This window comes from Myotis lucifugus, unplaced genomic scaffold, assembly GCF_000147115.1.
Source record: "Myotis lucifugus unplaced genomic scaffold, Myoluc2.0 scaffold_206, whole genome shotgun sequence".
Classification (NCBI taxonomy): Eukaryota; Metazoa; Chordata; class Mammalia; order Chiroptera; family Vespertilionidae; genus Myotis; species Myotis lucifugus.
Window position 1 is genome coordinate 1932362 of NW_005871254.1, and position 20628 is coordinate 1952989.

Genomic DNA, 20628 nt, shown 5'->3' on the forward strand with positions numbered 1-20628 from the left:
TTCGTGGCTTGGCGGGTGTCAAAAAGGAGAACAGACGCCTGGGCCCCGCATCTGTGGGGAGCGCTGGGGGCTCCGGGGCGCCCCGCGGGTCTGTGCGCTTGGAGGGGAAGTCCCGTCTCTGTCTGCAGTGTCTCCTGGAAAGTTCGCCTTCCTCCTGGGAGCGCCGGCCTGACCCCGTTCCCCTGCGGCATCAGTGTGGGCATCGCCCAGTGCGCACATGCCCGCGCGTCACACCCTCCAGTGTCAGTGCAGTAGATGTCTCCCTCCCACTTACTGGGTGGATATAGAAGCACATATATTTCTATGTCATAAGTCCGTTTTCTAAGTATTTTTATAACTGCATTTCAGTATTAGCTGGCTTTTTTTATAATCCCTACACTTTATTTGAGGAATTTAAAATGTTATTCTGAGACGTGGGCCGGGGAGGGCAGCTTTCTGACCTGCCCAAGGCGGGGACTGACCCCTGCAGGAGCTGGGCACCAGGCCCAGCGGCTTTGCCCACATCCTCGTTCCCCCTCTACCTGCCCTCCCCACCCCCCGCCAGGCCTGGGTCTCTGGGCAGGAATCTGCACCCAGCTGTGTTTCCATCTTGTGCTGTGTGTGTGTGTTTTTGGGGGGGGGGGGGGCCCGGGCGGGGGAAGGGAGGGTTACAGGAGGCAAACCAGCGCCCAAACATGTCCCAGTGGCCCTCGCCGTGGGCCGCAGCCCTCCACCCCCCTGGCAGAGGCCGGGTCGGGCCTTCCGGCAGCCCTGCCCACAGACAGGCTGGGGAGGAACTAAGCAGCGTGGGGCGTGGCAGTGGCTTCCTCCCCTTCCAACCCGTGGGCTTGGCTGTGGTCCCCAGGAGCTCGGGCCACACAGCCTGCCGGCCGCTCTGCAGGGCCGGGAGCAGCCAGCATGGGCTGGGTGGCCGGCTTTCTGAGGTCCCTCCTCCTCCTCCTGGGTAAGTGGGGGTGCAGTGAGGGGTGTTACTCTGCTGGGGGTGGGTGGGGAGCTGGGTGAGCATTTGCCCACTGGGGCTCGGTCCCTGAAGCATGGCTGTGTCCCTGTGCTCATTTTGATGGACAGTGAGCATTGCTCTTGTCTGGTTCACTCCAGCTGCAGCTTACAAATGCTCCCGGGCCTGGGAGAACCGGAAAGGGTGATGTAGCAGGAAGAGCTCTGGGCTTGGGACCCAGGCACCTCTGGCTGTGACCGTGGTGGCTCCATTGCCCACAGAGCAAACCCCAGGCCCGCTGAGCATCAGTTTCTGAGCCAATAGAACGGGTGATAATGCTTATCTTTCAGGATAGTGTGCACATTAAGTTCAACTTAATCAAGTCAAATCAAAATAATTCCACAAGATGAGAAAATGCAGGCCTGTGGATGCCCCTCTACAGCTGGTGGGAGCGTCTGTCAGGGAGGGAAGAGGCCATCTTACACGGAGGCACCTTTGTTTCTTACCTTCTAACCCTGTGCATCAAAGAAGGACCAGGGCAGAGGCAGAGGCCAGCGAGAAGCGCAGCCAGATGTGGGGGGAGAAGCAGACGGTCAGCGACACAGGAAGAAACCCAGAGAGGCAGAGGGAAGGCACAGAGGGACGGTAGAAATGTGCTAGAGGGAGGCAGGCAGAGGAGGCCAGAGCCACGCAACTTGGCAAAACCCCCTTTGCCAGCAACCGTTATGTCTTAAAAAGGCAATGGGCGCCTCATGTAGACAAGGTGCTCTTTCCCAGAGCTCGCCCTGGGCCAAGACTCAGAGGCCAGCAGGCGGCCTAATGTCACTCACACGGCGGGCCTCTGAAGCCGGCAGCAAGCCCAGCAGAAAACTGCAGACAGACAGCCACAGCATCCACCACTTGACACATGGGGACACTCCCTGACAGTGGCAACGAGGGACGGGAGGCCCAGCGAGCAAGACCAGGGCCTGCAGGGCAGCTCGTGCCAAGTGCGCTCAGTAAAGTGGCAGAAGGTGGCAGAAGTTCTAACCCCGCTTCTGCTTTTGACCTATTTAGATCATCTGTCCTGCGGGAAAAGGAAGTTAAGTTTAAGAAGCCCGACCCCAAAATGTGCAGATTATACAAAGAATTACCAACCAATAGTAAGCCTTTCCAGTGCTCGAGCTCACCAATAAGGAAAGAAGCAAACACACCTGAGGTCTCCTAGTGCCTCCCTGGCCTGCTGGCCTGCTGTCTCCGTTAGACGCTGCATGCGCTCACTCAGTGCCCACAGCAGCCAGGGAGCAGGTCCCGCTCTTGCCTGCATTCTACGGGTGAGGCTGTTAGGACGTGGCCACGGTGTCCCAGCTAGTGGTGCTTTCAGAACTCCGAGTAGAGTTGTGGTTAGGAGTGAGCCTCTGCCCTAACCCCTGAGCATCCACCCTTGCTGGACTCAGCAGCTCAGAGAGGGGCAGGTTGCTCATCTCTGCGGGTACATTTCCTCTCTGTGACTTGGGGATGCTAACAGCACCCCTCCCAGGGCTGGGCTGGGAATTCACTCTGTCCCGCATGCTGAGCACCCAGCCCGCAGCCAGCATCTGATACGAGCTGCACACTCACCACCGGATTCTCAGGGAACTCATTGATCCAACCTTCCCAGAGGCAATTTGGCAATAAACCAGAAATCCCAACTTCAGGGTTTATCTTAATGAAATAATAGGGCGAAGCTCCCCAAATATTTAATAGACTCTTACCCAGCACTGCTGACCACGGTGAAAAGCAGAAACAGCGATATCGGCAGGAATCTGGCTCACGCCCTATGCTCTGTGGTTTCAAACACCCAGGGTGTTTGGTGAAAGACACTCCCAGGCCTGACGCCGACAGAGGGGGAGTGACACGGCCACAGATCAGCAGTCACGATGGTGCGATTAAATGTTGTGGTTGTTTGCTCACCTAACCAAAACCTGACTGCAAATGGTGAATAGTATCCTTTAATCTTCTTAGAAAATAGGATGACCAGGCATTTTTTTTTTTTTTTAGTTTCTCTGTGTTGGAATTTTTCATAATGATCATATCCTATCTAATAATAGAGAAACATGGTAATTAACCGTAACTTCGCTACCCTTCCCATTGGCTAATCAGCGAGATATGCAAATTAATTGCCAACCAAGATGGTGGCCGGCAGCCAGGCAGCTGAAGCGAACATGAGACTTGCTTCCTCCAGTGACGGAGGAAGCCAACGTTCCCTGCCTGCCTTGCCCTGCTCTAAGCTACACTCTAAGCAACAAAGTTGCAATTATAGAAGCTAAACAAGCTCCAGATACGTGCTTTCAGCCAGCTTTGGCCTCAGAGCTTAAAACGGCAGTGATGGCAACAATGTTTCAATTATAGAAGCTAAACAAACCCAGATACCTGCTTTCAGCCAGCTGCAGCCTCAGAGCTGGAGCCAGCTCTCAGCTCCAGTGACAGCTATAGAAGGTAAATAAATCCCAGAATAAAAGAAAAAAGAAAAAAAGGAGAGGCTAGGAGCTTCAGTTGCCCGCCAGCCTGAAAACGACCCTTAGCCCCTCACCCAGGCTGGCCAGGCACCCCAGTGGGGACCCCCACCCTGAAGGGGGTGTGACCAGCTGCAAACAGCCATCAGCCCATCATCCAGGCTGGCCAGGCACCCAAGCGGGATCCCCACCCTGATCTGGGACACCATTCAGGGCAAACCAGCCGGCCCCCACCCGTGCACCAGGCCTCTATCCTATATAGCAGAGGTCCTCAAACTTTTAAACAGGGGGCCAGTTCACTGTCCCTCAGACATTCCACACATGCGCACTGCGGGCCCTGGACGAGTCGGCTGCTAAGCAGGACAGGCAGCGGCGGCAAAAACACCCGGTGGGCCGGATAAATGTTTTCGGCTGGCCGCATGTGGCCCGCGGGCCGTAGTTTGAGGACCCCTGCTATATAGTAAAAGGGTAATATGCAAACTGACCCTAACAGCAGAAAGACTGGGAATGACTGGTCACTCTGACACACACTGACCACCAGGGGGCAGATGCTCAATGCAGGAGCTGCCCTCTGGTGGTCAGGACGCTCTGACATGGGAGGAGCTCTGCTCAGCCACAAGCCAGGCTGACGGCTGCCAGTACAGCCGTGGTGGTGGGAGCCTCTCCTGCTTCCTCAGCAGCATTAAGGATGTCCGACTGCAGCTTAGGTCTGCTCCCCGCTGGCAAGTGGACATCCCCCGAGGGTTGCCGGGCTGCCAGAGGGATGTCTGATTGCCATCCTGGCCCAATCCTCCGGGGAGCAGGCCTAAGCCAGCAAGTGGTCACCCCGAGGGGTCCCAGACTGCGAAAGGGCACAGGCCGGGCTGAGGGACCCCCCACCCCCGAGTGCACAAATTTTTGTGCACCGGGCCTCTAGTATATTCATAATTCCAATAAATAAATTTCTGTGAACAAAAAAAGTATAACATGGCAGCCTATTGAAAGCAGCAAGGAGAAGGGTTTTCCCTTAATGGGCTGGGGGAGGGCCCTAGGGGGTTACCCAGTACAACTTACTAATGAGTGACCTGGGAGGCCAGGTGCCCAGCCGGTCCCTCGGGGCAGAGTGAGGGTGGGTAAGAGGCCTCAGGGACAGCGAGAGAGGAGCATCTCTGCCTGTCACCCCAGTGACATCAGGCTCACAGGGGACCCCCACAGTAATGGGAGAGTTTAGAAAAAACGGTTTTTGAATATCCTAAAAGTATTTTTTGTTATTAATCCTCACCTGCGGATATTTTTTCTATTGATTTTTAGAGAGAGTGGAAGGAAGAGAGGAGGGGGAGAGGGAGAGAGAGAGAAACATCAATGTGAGAGAGACTCATCGATTTGCCTTGACTGGGAATTGAACCTGTGTCCCTGTAACACAGGCCAGGATTAAAAATATTTTAAAAAACTGATCAATATAATAAACGTTCATGGACCCGACATCATGAATTAACACATTTAAAACTTTGGTTGTTTTAAAGGTAAATGTATTTAAAAGTATCTAGATGATAAGTTGACATATTCAGCAAAGAAACCACATCAGAGATGGAGTTGAAGCCTTTTGGCTCCCTCTTCTGTCTTGCGCCCTACCCCCCCCCCCCCCCCCTCCCCTCGCGCGCCTGGGTTTGGCTGTACTTCCTTCCTGTGCCACATTCTAGGTCAGCGGTTCTCAACCTGTGGGGCACGACCCCTTTGGTGGTTGAACGAACCTTTCACAGGGGTCGCCTAAGACCATCCTGCATATCAGGTATTTACATTACGATTCATAACAGTAGCAACATTACAGTTATGAAGTAGCAACGAAAATAATTTTATGGTTGGGTCACAACATGAGGAACTGTATTTAAAGGGCCAGAAGGTTGAGAATCTAGGTGGTAAAGACGTGACCTGGGTCCCGGGTGCACTCAGCACACTCCACACGCGGCAGCGCCCACCGCATCTGACCACATGAACCAGACGTACTCGTGCAGCTGCCTGTGCCGTTGGTCCCGACACTGCTTGTGGCTTCGTTGTCCTTTCTGGTGCTGGTGGGGCTGAGTGGTTCCTCGCTCTCCATGACTGCGCTGCTGCGGCCACCGGCCCTCCTGGTCCCGCCCCCAGGCCTGGGGTGCAGTGTGTGCCAGGAGGCGCACCTGGGAGAGGAGATGCTGAGTCACGGTGTGCACGGCTCCCGTTATTGGTTTTGCCAAATCGCTTCCCACCGGGAGGGCTGGGCTCTCTGTACCCCACAGATGCAGGCACACTTGGTGTGATCAGACTTCTCATGCTTTGCCAGTGGGGGGATTGTAAAATGTTATTGCCAAGTGTTCAGGTTATGTGTTCCTGATTACTAATGAGAAGAACCATTTTCCTATATTTACCACACAGTTAGGTTCCTTTTCTGTATATTTCATTTTAGTTTTATTTGGTTATTGGTCTTCTGTGTATTTTTTCTGGATATTAATTATTTGTCTGTGCCATGTGTTGCAAATATTTGCAAATATCTTCTCTCAGTATGTTGTTTATCTTTCATCTTTGTGGCATCCTTTGCTCTGCAGAAGTCTCTAAATGTGATATAATCAAATCTATGCGAGAGAGAGAGAGAGAGAGAGAGAGAGAGAGAGAGAACTTTCTTTCTGAGCCATTTGAAAGTTGCACACATGTTTGTGTGTGTGTGTGTTTTATTTTAACTCCTAAAAGCATTCATGTGTATTTCTCTAGAGGTAATCTCTTATATAACCACAGCACAGCGATCAGCTTCAGGAAATTTAACAGCGACAAATGCTGTTACATAACCTGCCGTCGCCCCGGCTGACCCACGGCGCCCTTGCAGCTTTCACTGCGCCTGAGCCAAAGCCGGCGGAGGCTGGGCACCGCGTGCAGCCACGCCCGTCGCCTTCTGTGACCTCACATCTCAGCCTTGGCTCTTTCATGACATTGGCATTTTAGACCTTCCCTCCCTTTCTTTCACAGGACATTTTTCATAGAACCTTTGGGGCCTGCACGGTATCCTAATGGTTAGATTCCGGTTTCCCTTCCCCACCCGAGAACGCACATTGCCCTGTGCCCTGCAGCGTCACAGCCGAGCCACAGGACACCAGCTGAGAAAGGCTGGCTGCTTTGGGCATAATGACAGAGACTTACAACTAGGTTTTGGATTGTGCTTGTCACAATGCTAAATAAATTATGTGCAATTTAACCATCAACGGATCAATATTTTTAAAGTTTGCTAAAATATTGCTCTAAGAATAGCTATTGAAAACAACTGATAAAATTTTTAGACATTTTATTAGAGGTTTGCAACTTCCTTTTTATTTTTATTTTATTTTTTAAAATATATTTTTATTGATTTCAGAGAGGAAGGGAGAGGGCTAGAGAGATAGAAACATCAATGATGGGAGAGAATCATTGATTGGCTGCCTCTTGCACACCCCACACTGGGGATTGAACCCACAACCTGGGCATGTGCCCTGAGGAGGAATAGAACCTTGACCTCCTGGTTCATAGGTCGACGCTCAGCCACTGAGCCACACGGACTGGGCCGCCCCTTCCTTTTGCAAAGCTGGCGTGTAATATATTTCTATGGGCTCTAATTCCAACCCAAATGCCAGCCATCTGTCTCCATTTTAATCCCGTTGGAAAGCACCCACTGAAATCTATGCATTACTATAATCACGTTAATAAAAGAAATACAATATCACCTTAATTATGTTCCAGTTGCCTAAAACATCCTTCATTAAAGGAGCCAGAGTTATTGAAGAGAACAGCCTTTTCCCTCACCTTAATTTATAATGAAAAGATGGCAGAGGCAGGGTACAGAGAATTAAATTCGTTTTTATCTTACAAGTCAAAGTCATCACTCTATTCCTTGGCTCAGAGTCCCTGAGATCTTTGTAAAAATCTTTCCTGACAGCTTTCCCCGGCTCCAGGCTCCTGCCAGGAGGATGGCTCAGATGGTGTGCGGATTCCAGTGAGAGAGAGCTCTTGATGAATTGTTTCTTTTTCTGTGTAACAAATCACCGCAATGCAACACAGGAAACGAATACCCCAGGCCTCTCAGAGAGTCAGCCCGGGGAAAGGGAGATGCTGGGCCCCAGGAAGTGAGAGATTTCCTGATACGGGGAGCCTTTTTGTCATGGCTTTGCTCATTTTCTAACTGGATTGCTTGTGAGTTGTTTTGTGTTGTCTTTTTTTAAATACCGAATTTTAAGAGTTCTTAATATATTCCACATGAGTCCTTAATCAGATATATGATCTGCAAATATGTCCTCCCAGTCCCTTAGCTTGTCTTTCATTCTCTTCACAGGGTCTTTCACAGCAAAAATGTTTCATTTTAATTAAGTCTAATTTACTGATTTTTTTTTTATGGATCATGCTTTTGATATCATGTCTGAGAAGTTTTCACCAAGCTCCAAGTCATCAAGATTTTATCTTACATTTTCTTCTAACAGTGATATAGTTTTATACTTTTCATTTAAATCTCTTACCCACTTTAAGTTCCTTTGTGAATTTAGGTCAAGATACTATTCCCCATAAACACCCAGCTGTTCCAGCACGCTGGGCTGAAAGCCCACCTTCCTCGATTGAACTGATGCTGCTCCCTGGGCAAAAACCATGTGGTCGTACTTGTGTGGACAGTTTCTGAGTTACCTTTTCCTTTTCATTTATGTACTAGAGGCCCGGTGCATGGATTCATACACCAGTGGGGTCCCTCGGCCTGGCCTGTGCCCTCTTGATTCCGGAACCCTTCAGGGAATGTCAGACTGCCAGTTTCGGCCTGATCCCTGCAGGCCAGTGCACGTCATAGGTACCGGTTGAACAGTGAAATACTCAAATGGTCCTTAAGGCTTTTATATATATAGACTAGAAGCCCAGTGCACAAATTCATGCACGGGTTGGGTCCCTCAGCCTGGCCGGCGATTAGAGCTGATTGGGGCTGGCCGGCCAGGGAGAGGGACTGCAGGAGGTTGGCTGGCTGCAGGAGGTTGGCTGTGGGAGCGCACTGACCACCAGGGGGCAGCTCCTGTGTTGAGCGTCTGACCCCTGGTGGTCAGTGCATGTTATAACTACCGGCCGGTTATCTGGTCTGGTTGTCCGGTTGTAGCAATCATATATATATATATATATATATATATATATATATATATATATATATATATATATCCTAGAGGCCTGGTGCACAAAATTCGTACACAGAGGGGGTGTTTCCTCAGCCCAGCCTGCACCCAATCCAATTGGGGATGCCTTGGGGGATGTCAGACCACAGGGATCGGGCCTAAACCGGCAGTTGGACACCCCTCTCACAATCTGGGACCGCTGGATCCTAACTACTCACCTGCCTACCTGCCTGATTGTCCCTAACCTCTCTGCCTGCCTGCCTGATAGCCCCCAACTGCCCTCCCCTGCTGTCCTGATCTCTCCCCCAACAGCCCTTCCCTGCCAGCATGAGCTCACCCCTAACTGCTCTCCCCTGCCAACCTGATTGCCCCTAACTGCCTCTGCCTGCCTGATCGCCCCTAACTGCCCTCCCCTGCCAGTCTGATCTCGCCTCCAACTGCCCTCCTCTGCTGGCCAATTTGGTTCTGATTGGTCAGTTTCTATGCCAGTCAGCGTCAAAAGCTCCACCTCCTACGCAGCTATTGGCTCCTCACAGTTGACCCAGATTTGGTTCTGATTGGTCAGTTTCTATGCCAGTCAGTGTCTCTGGGCCTATCAACGGGGCCTGATTAGAAAGGCGGGGCTAATCAGCAGCCCCTGTGGAGGCCTGGAAAGAAATGGAGGCAGGGCTGTTGGCCAGACCTGGAGAGAAAGAGAGGCAAGTTCTGATCAATGGCTGCCACAGAGGCTTCAGATCAGACCCTGCCTCTCTCTCTGCAGGCCTCTCTCTGGGCCTGATCCACAGCCCTCTAGGCAGTCAGTGCTGGGTCTGCATCGCCCCAGTCAGTGTTGGGTTGCCAGCACTGACTTCTGGTCTGATCCAACCGTCGGTCTTACGACCCTGGCTCTTTATTATATAGATGTGTCTGGTACTTTGCCAATAACACACAGTCTTGATTTCTGTAGGTATATGTATTTTAAGATGGGAGAGTAACTCCTACATTATTCTTCTTTTCAAAAAAGTTTTTAACGATTCTAGTTTCTTTACCCTTCAATAATCTTATCTATAACAACAAAAATTTTGCTTGGATTTTGATAGAATTACATTAATTCTTTATCATTTTGGGTATAGTTGACATATTTGCCATACTGAGTCTCCATGAATTTCATAAATATTTCCATTTAAGTTTTTTTTATTTCTCTTCTCAGCCTTGTAGAGTTTTTCATATGAAACCAGTACATGTATTATCAGACTTGCACCTAAGCATCTCTAAGTGATTGTGAATTGTGTTGTATTTACATTTTCTCTCTCTGTGTGCAATTGTTAGTACACAGAAGTGCAATCGAAGTGCTTGTTAGTCTTGTACCCTGCCTCCTGCTGAACTCACTTGTGGTTCTAAGAGTTATTTTTTAGATGTCTTGGGATTTTCTACATAGACCATGGTGTCATCTGCACCTAGGACAGTGGTGTCTCCCTTTCAAACTGGTACTAGTATTAGACCTTTTATTTCCTTTTCTTCACTTATTGGGTTGGCAGGACCTTCCTGTACTACGCTGACGAGGCATGGTGATGGCTGATATCTTTGCTTTATCCTTGAACTTAGTGAGAAATCATCTTGGTTCTCACTATTAAGTATGATGCCAGCTATGGTTTGTGTTTTGTTTTTTTAGAAGTTGAAGAAGTTTTCCTCTGTTTGTAGTTTTCTGAGAGTTTTTGTTATGAATGGTGTGGAATTCTGTCAAATGCCTTTTCTGCCTCACTGAATATGACTATGTGATGTTTACCTTGTTTAGCTGGTTACTAGGGTGGATTACCTTCATAGGTTCTTGATATCGAACAGGTCTTGCATCCCTGAATAGACTCCATTGGTCACATGTATAATTCTTTTATCATGTTGACTTCTATTTGATAACATTTTGGTAAGGGTTTTGGATCTATATTCCTGAGAGACAGTGGTCTGCAGTGTTGTTTTTTGCATTGTTTTTGTCTGGTTTTAAGGTCACAATAATGCTGTCATTATAAAACGAATGAGGGAGTGTTCCTTCTTCTGTTTTCTAAATGGGATTGTAGAGTGTTGGTGCTAATTTTTCTTTAAACATTTGTTAGCATTCTCCCATAAAATGCTCTAGGGCTGTAGATTTCCTTTGGGGGAGTTTGTAGATTATGAATTCAATGTCCCAAATTTCATATGGGGTGGGTTATTATAACTTGTACTTTTTTTCTTTTTTTTTTTAAAATCCTCATACAATGATATGTTTTTTATTGATTTTAGAGAGAGGAAAGGGGAGAGAGAAACATCGATGTAAGAGAGAAACATCGAAATATCGATTGGTTGCCTCCCATATGCACTGGGACCAGGGATGGAGCCCACAACCTATGTATATGCCCTGACTGGGAATCGAACCTGCAACCCTTTGGTGTACCAGATGACCCTCCACCCAGCCAGGGCTGTGATAGTTTGGACTTTTTGAGAAATTTTATGTAAGTCATCAGGTTTTTATGTATATAGAGCTGTTCGTGGTAGTTCCTTATTTCTATTTCTGATGTCTGCAGGGTCTGTGGTGAAATCTCTGCTTCATTCTGACCTTGGTAATTGATGTCTTCTCTCTTTTTCCCCCTGTTAATCTTGTCACACGTCTGTCACTTTGATTAATCTTTTCATAGGACCAGTATTTTGTTTCACTGGTTTTCTGTATTATTTTTGCTTTCAATCTCATTGATTTCTGCTCTTGTTTTATTACTTCCTCCTGCTTGCTCTGGCTTTATTTTGATATTCTTCTGGTTTCTTCAAGTGGAATATTAGATTATTAATTTAAGATTTTCCTTTTTTCTAATGTAAAAAATGGCATTCAGGGCTATAAATTGCCCTCTCAGCACTGCATTAGCTGTGTCTCACAAATGTTGATATGTGTGTTTTCATTGTTCTTAGTTAATAAATCTTTTGATTTCTCTTGGGACTTCTTTGACCCATGAATTATTTAGGAGTATTGTTAGTTTCCCCGTGTTTGGAAAATTTCATGTAATCGTTCTATTATTTATTTCCAGTTGAATCAATTGTGATCAGAGAACACACTTTGTATGATTTAAGTTCTTCCAAATTTGTTGAGGTTTGACCTGTAGTATTGTCTATCTTAATATATCTTACAGGAGTGTTTACAGGGAATGTGTGTTCTGCTAGTGTTGGGTCCTGTTGTTTGATAGGGTGGTTGAATTTTTTAATACAGTGGAACCTTGGTTCTTGAACGTAATTCATTCAGAAGGCTGTTGGAGAAGCGATTTGTTTGAAAACTGAATCATTTTTTCCCCATTAGAAACAATGTAAATTGAAATAATTCTTCCCAGACCCCTATATGACTCCCTGTTTCAACCTTTCTTATACACAGTGCATGTCTAATGTACTCTTTAATCTATAAAAAAATACTTCTTTTCTTAAATGTATTGAACCACCCCCTCCTAGCCTTAGAGGGGTCACTTCCAGCACTGGTTCCAGGGGTGTCTCTCTGGAGGTCAGTATTCAGCATCTTCACTTTTTCACATTTCATTCCTCTAAATCAGCGGTTCTCAACCTGTGAGTCGCGACCCCTTTGGAGGTCGAACGACCCTTTCACAGGGGTCGCCTAAGACCATCCTGCATATCAGATATTTACATTACGATTCATAACAGTAGCAACATTACAGTTATGAAGTAGCAACGAAAATAATTTTATGGTTGGGTCACAACATGAGGAACTGCATTTAAAGGGCCAGAAGGTTGAGAACCACTGCTCTAAATGCTGTCACCAGCTAACTGCCCCAGGAGGTGAAGGCAGGAGGGGCGCCTGGCAGAGTGCCTGCCAGGAGACCCCTGTGGTCCTGGCTCCCTGGGTGGGGCCACAGCGGAGAGGCTGAGAAGCCAGCGCTGGCCTGGCTGCCACAAATCCTCGCACTTCCACTCACTTCCCAGTCAGAGCGCGTGTGCTTCCCCTTTAAAGTGGCCGTAAGCACCTGTCACACCCAGACCCCCATTTACCCACCAGAATTGCTTGAACCGCTTCTTTTATTAAATCTGATTCCACGAAATGACCAGCTAATGGTTCCCAGGAAGATGAACTGCTCGCGCTCTCCTGCTTGTCTGAACGAACAGATGCTCGCGCAGCTGGGAATTCCTGCCCAGGACGGGACTGTGCCCGCGCGGGACCTGTGCAAGCCTCAGCCTCGTGGCCACGGAGTTGGTGCAGGGGGAGAGGTGAAGGCTGTCCCGGAGGCCTGGGCTTTCTCCTACATTAAGCAAATATTGACTTTTTTTACCTGGTGTTTCTGGGACCCAATGAGGACCCAATGATGAGTGAGTCAGGGCCCAGCTTGGAAGGGCAGTCTATCAGCCAGAAGGAAACAGAGAAACAGAGGAGGCTCCTTAATCCAACCCAGGGTATCCGGGAGGGCTTCCTGGAGGAGGAGTTCTGCCGAGAGCAGATTGATTACGTCTCTGCCTCGCCGTGATCCTTCAGCAGCTGCTCACTGCTGCCACAGCGCCCCAAGGTGTCTGCTGTGTGCACAGGCCCCAGCTCCCTCACGTGGCCCACCCCCTGCTCCTGCTCCCAACCCCACCTTTATCCTCCCGGCCCTGTGGTCTGCAGGCCTCCTCACATCATCGCCTCACCCCTGTGCGGACTGTGCGCCATCCCCTGGGCCAGGGATGCTCACTCCGTGCTCCGTAGGGTCCCAGGAGCACAGCTTTCATGCCAGTCTGCTTGGCATCTGTGGCCTCCTTCAGGGCAGGAATCTGCCCTCGCTCAGCCACTGCTCGGCTGTGCCCTGACTGGCACTTGTTTGTGAGTGGATGCGCACGGAGGGGGTTCCCAGCACCTCATCTGGTTGGGACAGAAGGGCAGGAGGGGTGGGCGGGGCCGCCTGGATGGAGGGCCTGAGTTGAGGCTGAGAGGTGAGCCACGTGGAGGGAGGTGAGCAGCCAGGAGGCAGGGCAGCTGCAGGGGCAGGAGGACTGTCCTGGGACATTGGGGCCCGTGGCTGAGACCCAGGACTTGGCTGGGATGCCCTGCCTGTCACAGTTTTCTGCTGACTGTGCTCAGCCCCACAGAATTCAGGGATGGACTGAGGCCCAGAAGGCTCTGGAGACCTTCAGGGAGGGCTCTGGAGGTGACCTGGGGCCACAAAGAGCAAAGACCCTCTAGGCTCCACCTGAGCCACAGGACACAGTGTGCTCCTCCCCCCGCCCCCACCCCCTGGGCCCATGTGAGAGACTCCTGTGGAGCCCAGCTGGCCGGGTTCAACCCCCTGATTCGGGTGTGGGACCCTGAGAGGGTTATGTGCTTCCCCTGAAATGAGGGTGATGGTCCCCGGAGGCAGCCCTGCCCTGTCCTTCCCTCTCCCCTTCCCCTTCCCCTTGCCTTGCCCTTGCCTTCCCCTTCCCCTTCCCCTTCCCCTTCCCCTTCCCCTTCCCCTTCCCCTTCCCTTTCCCCTTCTCTGCTTTGCTGTTCTCTTTCCTTTGCTTTCTGTCTCGAGACTGTACAGCTCAGGCAGCCGTGGCTCCCCCAGCCTTCGTGCCCTCAGAGGAAGCAAGGACAGCAGAGCCGGACGGGTGGCCTGCTCATCTGAGGTTTGGCACCTGCGGTCTCTTTAATGAGACCGGAGGAGCATTGAGGAAGAGCAACTCCAGGTGGATTTTGGGTTGTGCACAGGGAGCCTGTGGTGTCTGCGAGTTGAAGCCGGGTCAGAGGAAGGGTCTGTGCAAACCCAGCAGCCACGGGAGCGGGAGCGCTGCGGAGCCCAGGCCTGCTTCAGGGCGGCCAGCCTCCTGCTCTGGGCCTCCGGCGCCTCCAGGCCACAGCTGCCACATCTGGGCTTCGTGTGCCTCATCTGCAAATGGCAGAGAGAAGGGAACTGTCTTGGGGAGTCCTCTCTTATGTCAGGGGCTTATACCCCATCTTCAGATGAGAAAAGTGAGGCCGGGGTCAAGCTGTGTGAAGCATAACTGTGCTGCCCCCTCCCACTGGCACTCCAGTTCCCTTTCCGCGCTCTCCAGCGGGATCTGGCTGGTGACCTGGCCCAAGGCCTCCAGCGCAGCCCCGCAGTGGCTGCAGGAGTGTGCCCGTGCGTCCCACCGGGTGGTGGGTATTCCATTCTCAGGCGGGGTGGCAGGGTGATCCTGGACCAACAGAGAGCACGGGACTTTAGAGGAGGGGCCCTGGTGGTAAGTCTTCAGGATAAGCAAGAGCTCTCCACGGACAGGAGGCTTCTCGCAGAAGGGCAGCCGGTGAAAGCGCAGAGCGGCAGGCGGCGCTCAACTGGGGCCGGTGAGGCTGTGCCCTGAAACCCTTGTCCTCTGTCCCATTCCTGCTTCGCCAACCCGAGTTCCAGGGGCGCCCTGGGAAGGACCTGCCACCTATGTCATGGACTCTTCGGATTCAGATGACTTACTTAGCTCAGATGAGATCAGGATGGAGAAGGTGTTTTCTTACTGAGGTGACTGAATCGTCTAGAAGAAAAGAGGTGCTTTAGGCACAGCTGGATTCAAGGGCTCAGAACTGTCTTTAGGGCTTGCTCCCAGTCTGACCCCCTTCTGGGCGCTTCCATCTCACAGGTCCCCTCCACCCGGGGGGCCTCTCTGAGCCCACAAGGACCAATTCCGGAAGAGGCCCCTGTTTCTTCATATTGTCCCTGAAGTCCCAGAGTTGAGTCTCACTGACCTGAACTGGATCACTTGCCCTGCCCATGACCAATCACTGCTGACAGGAAGAAGGAATATGCCAATTAATCAGGCATGGGTCACAGGTCCATCCTGGAGCCAGCCCTGGGCAATCGCATGCAGGTGATTCCCCAAAGGAAAACCCAGGTGCTGCCAGTAGCTGAGGAGCCAAGGTCAGGGGAGGCGGGTCAGCCGCACAGCAGTGTCCACCGCACACGAGCCGCTCAGACTCCCTTCCGGTTGTGGGCGAGGTTTTCAGGCAGGTGTCAGGATCACCAATGACCCTGGCCTTCTCTTCAGGGCAACCCTGTCTTCCCTGCCAGGCCATTGGGAGCCCACGGCAGTGCCTCGCTCCTAGTGCGGACTCAGCTAGGAGGCGACGAATGCCTCTTCTAGACACCTGGGGTCCTTCCTCTAGCTGAGAATGTGGGAATTTGTGAAATACAAAGGTAGAAGCCATTCTGCAATATTTAAGTTCCAAGGTGAGAATGGCCAGGCCTCAGTTGACAAACACTCCGGGCCACCTTTCCCTATTTTTGTTCAGATACATATGGAACAACACCCGAGCGCCGTGCACACCGCTGCCCCACTGCCCCACGCTGCAACCACACAGCCCGATTCTTCCCAAATAGGGCGCGCAGAGTGCGGCCCCCCTGTGGGCGGGCCCAACAGGGGTACACAGCACGGGATCTAGATGTCAGGGACAGGGACGGCGCTGCGAGGGTCAGATTCCAAGGGAGATGGGCCAAGGCCTCGCTGCGCCTTCCGCTCACTCTCCGGAGCAGGGAGCAGGCCTGCTGGTTGCCTTCCTCTGCTGGCTGCCCTTCCAAGGGGCCACTGGGCCTCCCCAACTGACTCTTGCAAGAGGCTCCTTCCTGTGGGGAAGCACTTGCAGAAGGTGCTCTGCAGGACTGAGGTGGGAGGGGCTGCAGAGAGGGGGCTGGAAACCAGCTGTTTTTTTTGCGGGGGGGGGGGGGGCGGGGGATGGTGGTAGAGTATCAGGTCGTCTGGCAACAGCACGTCCCAATGGACATGAGGAAGAAGCAGAGACTCTAGACTCAGCCATAGTGCCTTCGTGCACCTCAGCCAAAGGAGGCAGCCTCTGGCAGGCATAGCCTCAGGTGGGTGCCTGGCGAGAGCTCCTGGGTTCAGGGCCCGACCTGGGCACATGCAGACACTGCGTGGGCGAGGCCACCCTGGAACCTGAGCCGCCCCCTGGGGAGAGGCAGCCCCTGCTCTGCTCCAGGCAGCAGCAAGGGCAGTGCTCACCTCGGAGCCCCCTGCTCCTGGCTCAGCCGGACAGTGCAAGGAGCGCCAGCCGCCAAGGCAGACTTGGTCAGCACTGCCTACGCGCACTGTGCCTACTAGCACAGCTCCGTGCGTCTGCCGGCTGGCTCCGTCCTGCCTGCCCCCAGGGAGACCAGCCTTGGGGCAGCCAGCTCCTGCTCAGCAGCAGGGAACTCCCCTGGTTTGAGAGCCTGTCCTCTGAATGCTGGCTCCCTCTTCCTGTTTGCAGAGAACCCAGAACTTCCAAGTGCAGTGGCTCTAGTTTCTTCCCGTGTCTCTCTCAGATCTGACCGTGGGAGCACTGAGAGCCCTGGCTGTGCTTGCAGGCCAGCCCCGCGAGGGCCCTCCACCCTCCTCCATCCTCCGTCCACTGGGGAGCCTGGGAAAATCAGCACTTGGACTTGCAGGGGGCCTAGGGCCCAGGAGGCAGGGGTGGGGTCGGCAAGCCAGCGAGCTCAGGATGGACCTCACACAGCGGATCCTTAGAGCTCAGGGCAGAGATGGAGTGCAGGGGGCGGGCTGCCTGGAGGATTTCCCTCCCCCAGAAGGGACAGGCCACCTGCAGCAGCTGGCCAGCAGGGATTCCTGGGGCGGGGTGGGGCCTGCCTGAGTGCCTGCAGCTGTCAGAGCAGTGGCCGGGGCGGGTGCTCACTCAGTCCCTGACCCTGGGCCGGAGGCAGGACAGCCTGGAGAGCCTGTTTGGGCAGAGGATGTAGGGGTGCCTTGGGGCTTGTGGTGGACACAGGATGGAGCATGGGGGTGGGGCGAGGAATAGGGGTTGAACTGAGCCCAGGCCATGGGCTCCCTGCTAGAGAGGGCCAGGAGCTGAGAGGTCAGGGTTACTGGCGGGCGAGGTTGAGGAAGGGTGCTGGGTGCCAGGCCTTTCGACACTAGACATTCCTCCTCCTCTTCCTTCCCGGCTCCGGCCTGCAGGCTGAGCTGGGCGCACCCTCCGGGTGTCCCTGTGTGCAAGTTTCCTTGCGTTTCTCTCTGTGTTCCTGGCTCTCTGGCTCTTTTCACCTCACTCACGCTGACCTGTGTCCTTTCTTCTTTCTCTGTCCCAGTTCCATCCTGGCTGCACCAACGGACCCTCTCTCCCGGCCTGGGTGTTGCGGGGCTCTGGCAATCCATCAAGACTCCAAGACAGTCGGAGGCAGCCAGGGCCGCCTCTGTGCCCCTGAGGGTGGTGGCCCAGCGGAGCGGTCCCTGCAGCAGGCCTTCCCGACGAGCGGGAGGGGGTGGCCGAGGACAGGCTCTGGCCCCCCAGCCCTGCCCGGCCTGCTCACACCAGCGGTTCTGCTTTAACAGACTCGGGGTTTTCTTTCTTTGCAGATGTTGGAGGAGCTCAAGTGTTGGCAACGGGCAAGTCCACTGGGGCCGAAACTGGTAGGTGCCTGCCCAGCTGATTCTGCCCGGGAGACGAGGCGGGTGGGGCAGCGGTTGGCCTCTCACAGCTGTCACACAGAGGAAGGGCACTCCCCGCAGGCCTGCCTGCGTGGCGAGTACGGCTTTCTCCTGGACATTGTCCTGCCCAAGGGCCTGTCCTAAGGGAATGTGAGTCCTCGGGCCACCTTTGTCCACACTCTGATGTGCAGCTCCAGCACCTACTGGCCTGCCCACAGCCTCGTCCCAACAGCAGGCTCGGCCCTGCTCTGTGCCCAGGCCCCTCCCTCCAGCACGATCAGCTCTTCTCCAACTGGGAGTTCAATGGCAGGCACAGTGACCTCCTGCGGGAGAGCAGCCTCCCTGGTCAGCCCGGCCCGTCACCGGGCACTAGAGGGAGCCCTGTGCTCCCCAGCGGCCAGCAGGTTCCCCGGGAGCCAGGCCTCATTCCTTTGCCTTCAGCGCTCACAGAGCAGGCAATTAAAGGAACTAATAGAAATGTAGTGAGGAAGGCCTACAGGAGGCCAGAGAAAGGAACCGCTGGTCCCTTGGAAGAGGTTCCACAGCCCAGGGGACCCGGGCGGAGTTCCGAGAGGAGGGTCTGGGTAAAGGAGCCGGAGCCGATGTGCCCACTGGAGAGTGGACGTTAGGTCGGCCTCAGTGGGTCACACGCATGACGTGGGCTTCGTCCAGAATGTGGAGGTGGCCTGGAAGCCCTTGGCAGGTGGTGGCCCCTCAGAGCCATCGTTCAATGTCTCCTCGCCCTTCAGACATCAAATACGCCCTCATCGGGACGGCGCTGGGCGTGGCCATCTCGGCAGGCTTCCTGGCCCTGAAGATCTGCATGATCAGGAAGCACTTGTTCGATTTTGATTCCTCAGACCTGCGGAGCGCAAACGTGGGAGTCAGCGGTAAGGACACGGGGCGCTAGGCCGGCTCTGTCCCCGACAAGGACATGTTCCCGGCAGCCACCCCACAAGGCACCCAGGGCCACTGCAGAGCCCTTGGTAGAGGAAAACTAAAAGCCACGGCTGCAAAGAAATATAGTGACCCCCGCCCTGTCCGTCTTTCTGTCTGTCTCTGTGCTTTGCTCCTTAGTGGCTTCCGATGTCCTAAGAATCAGGTTCCTGGAGGAAGGTGGGAAAGATGGACTCGATCCCGGGGGTAGTGAGGCTGGCGGGCGGAAGGGGCTGCCAGCACTGACTGTGTGGCCAGTTGCATTTTTTCAAAAACAGGGAGTCCTCAATCCAGGAGGCACCTGCAGGGCACAGCGCACGCAGACGCTGGGCTGTCAGTTTGTGCGTGGCTTTTTTAAAAGATTTTTTATTGATTTTTTTAGAGAGAGAGGGAGAGAGAAATGTCCCTGTGAGAGAGAACACTGCTCGCCTGCCTCCTGCACTCCACCTACCAGGGATGGAGGCCGAGGCCCGGGCACGTGCCCTGACCGGGATCGACTGGCAAACTTGGTGCACGGGACACAGCGAGCCACACCAGCCACGCAGTTTGTGACTTTTGATGGCAAAATGCAACAGTGATGGACACCCTTTTGTCTCAAGGCGGGGCCTGCAAAAGCCACCCCCATGTGAGGGGTAATGGCATGATGATGGATGATGCAGTTTTCCATGAGGCTTTCCTGAGGGCGAGGAAGGAGATGCCTCAGCGTGTCTCCAGAAAATGCAATGGTCATCTGTGAAGATATACAGAAGGCATGGGGGCGGGTGTCTGGGCCAGGAAGAGGGGGAGCAGCAGCTCTCGGGGCCTTCCTGGGATGCTAGCGTGTCTAATTGCACAAGGAACTCAATTTGCCATAGGAGTTTGTTAACCATTGATTTTGTATCCCTGCGAACAAGGAGGGAGGGAGCGCTACAGCCTCTTCATCACAGAGCAGGCGCATGTCAGACCTCTGAGGGCAGAAGCTCCAGGGGCTGCAGGTGGAGAAGAGGGGAGGGCGGGCTGCTTAGGGAAGGCTCGGCCTCTCCCGCCTGCTAAGCTACGCGTTGTCATGGGCAGGAGCTGGATAGAGAGGCTCTGGCAGTGCCAAGGGCGGGGGGGGCGAGCCCTCAAGACCACTGCCCCACTGCCCCAGTGCCACCCCCGCCCCCCAGGGAGCCTCTCAACCCTGCCCGAGTCCAGTTGGCTCTGTCTCCCCACCCCCCCACCCCCCCACCCCCCGTTACCTGGCACTGAGCGAGCTGTACACCGACCATAGCGCCTCCTTCCTAACGCCCTGCTCTCTCTGTTTAGATACCATCACGTCAAAGAAGAGAGCCCCACGGTAAGGCTGCTGCTGGGGGACCATGTCCTTCCTGCTTCGTCTGTTCTGCTCCCGGCCTGGCAGCCCCGCCCTTTTCCGAAACACTTCCCACGGCCCCTCCTCCCGCTCTGCTCCTCTGGCCGTGGGCAGGTGTCATGAGAGGGTGTAGCAGCCAAGTGGGCTTGGGCTCGCCCTGGGCACTGGGCACGTGCTGCAGACCACGTGGCCACTCGGGCCTGTGTCCGGGCGATGGAGTGAACGCTCAGACCGAGAGTCAGCAGAGTGATCTCCCCTCCGCCCGTGGCTGAGCCATGCTCCCTGGCCAGCCGGACGCCACACCCCGAGAGGGACTCTCTGAGTTCAGGAAACTTAGTTCTGGAAACTCCAGGGCCCCTGGAAGTCTCCAGAGCTGGTCGCAGGCTCTGCTTCAGGGACTTCTTAGAACTGGAATTCACAAGAATGTCAGGTTTCACCCCACCCACTGCTTACCCTGGCAGTGTGTCTGCACGC

General features: G+C 53.4%; 1 protein-coding gene across 1 annotated transcript in view; it reads left to right on the top strand.

The window, feature by feature from the left end:
* The first annotated feature begins 855 nt into the window (after positions 1–855).
* CUNH10orf128 (chromosome unknown C10orf128 homolog) overlaps positions 856–20628 on the top strand; it is a 29959-nt gene continuing 10186 nt past the window's right edge. The window contains exons 1-4 of the mRNA XM_006097562.3: positions 856–943; positions 17814–17867; positions 18635–18775; positions 20109–20139. Coding sequence (XP_006097624.1) covers positions 898–943; positions 17814–17867; positions 18635–18775; positions 20109–20139 — 272 coding nt within the window. The 5' untranslated portion in view covers positions 856–897. The remainder of the gene's footprint in view (positions 944–17813; positions 17868–18634; positions 18776–20108; positions 20140–20628) is intronic.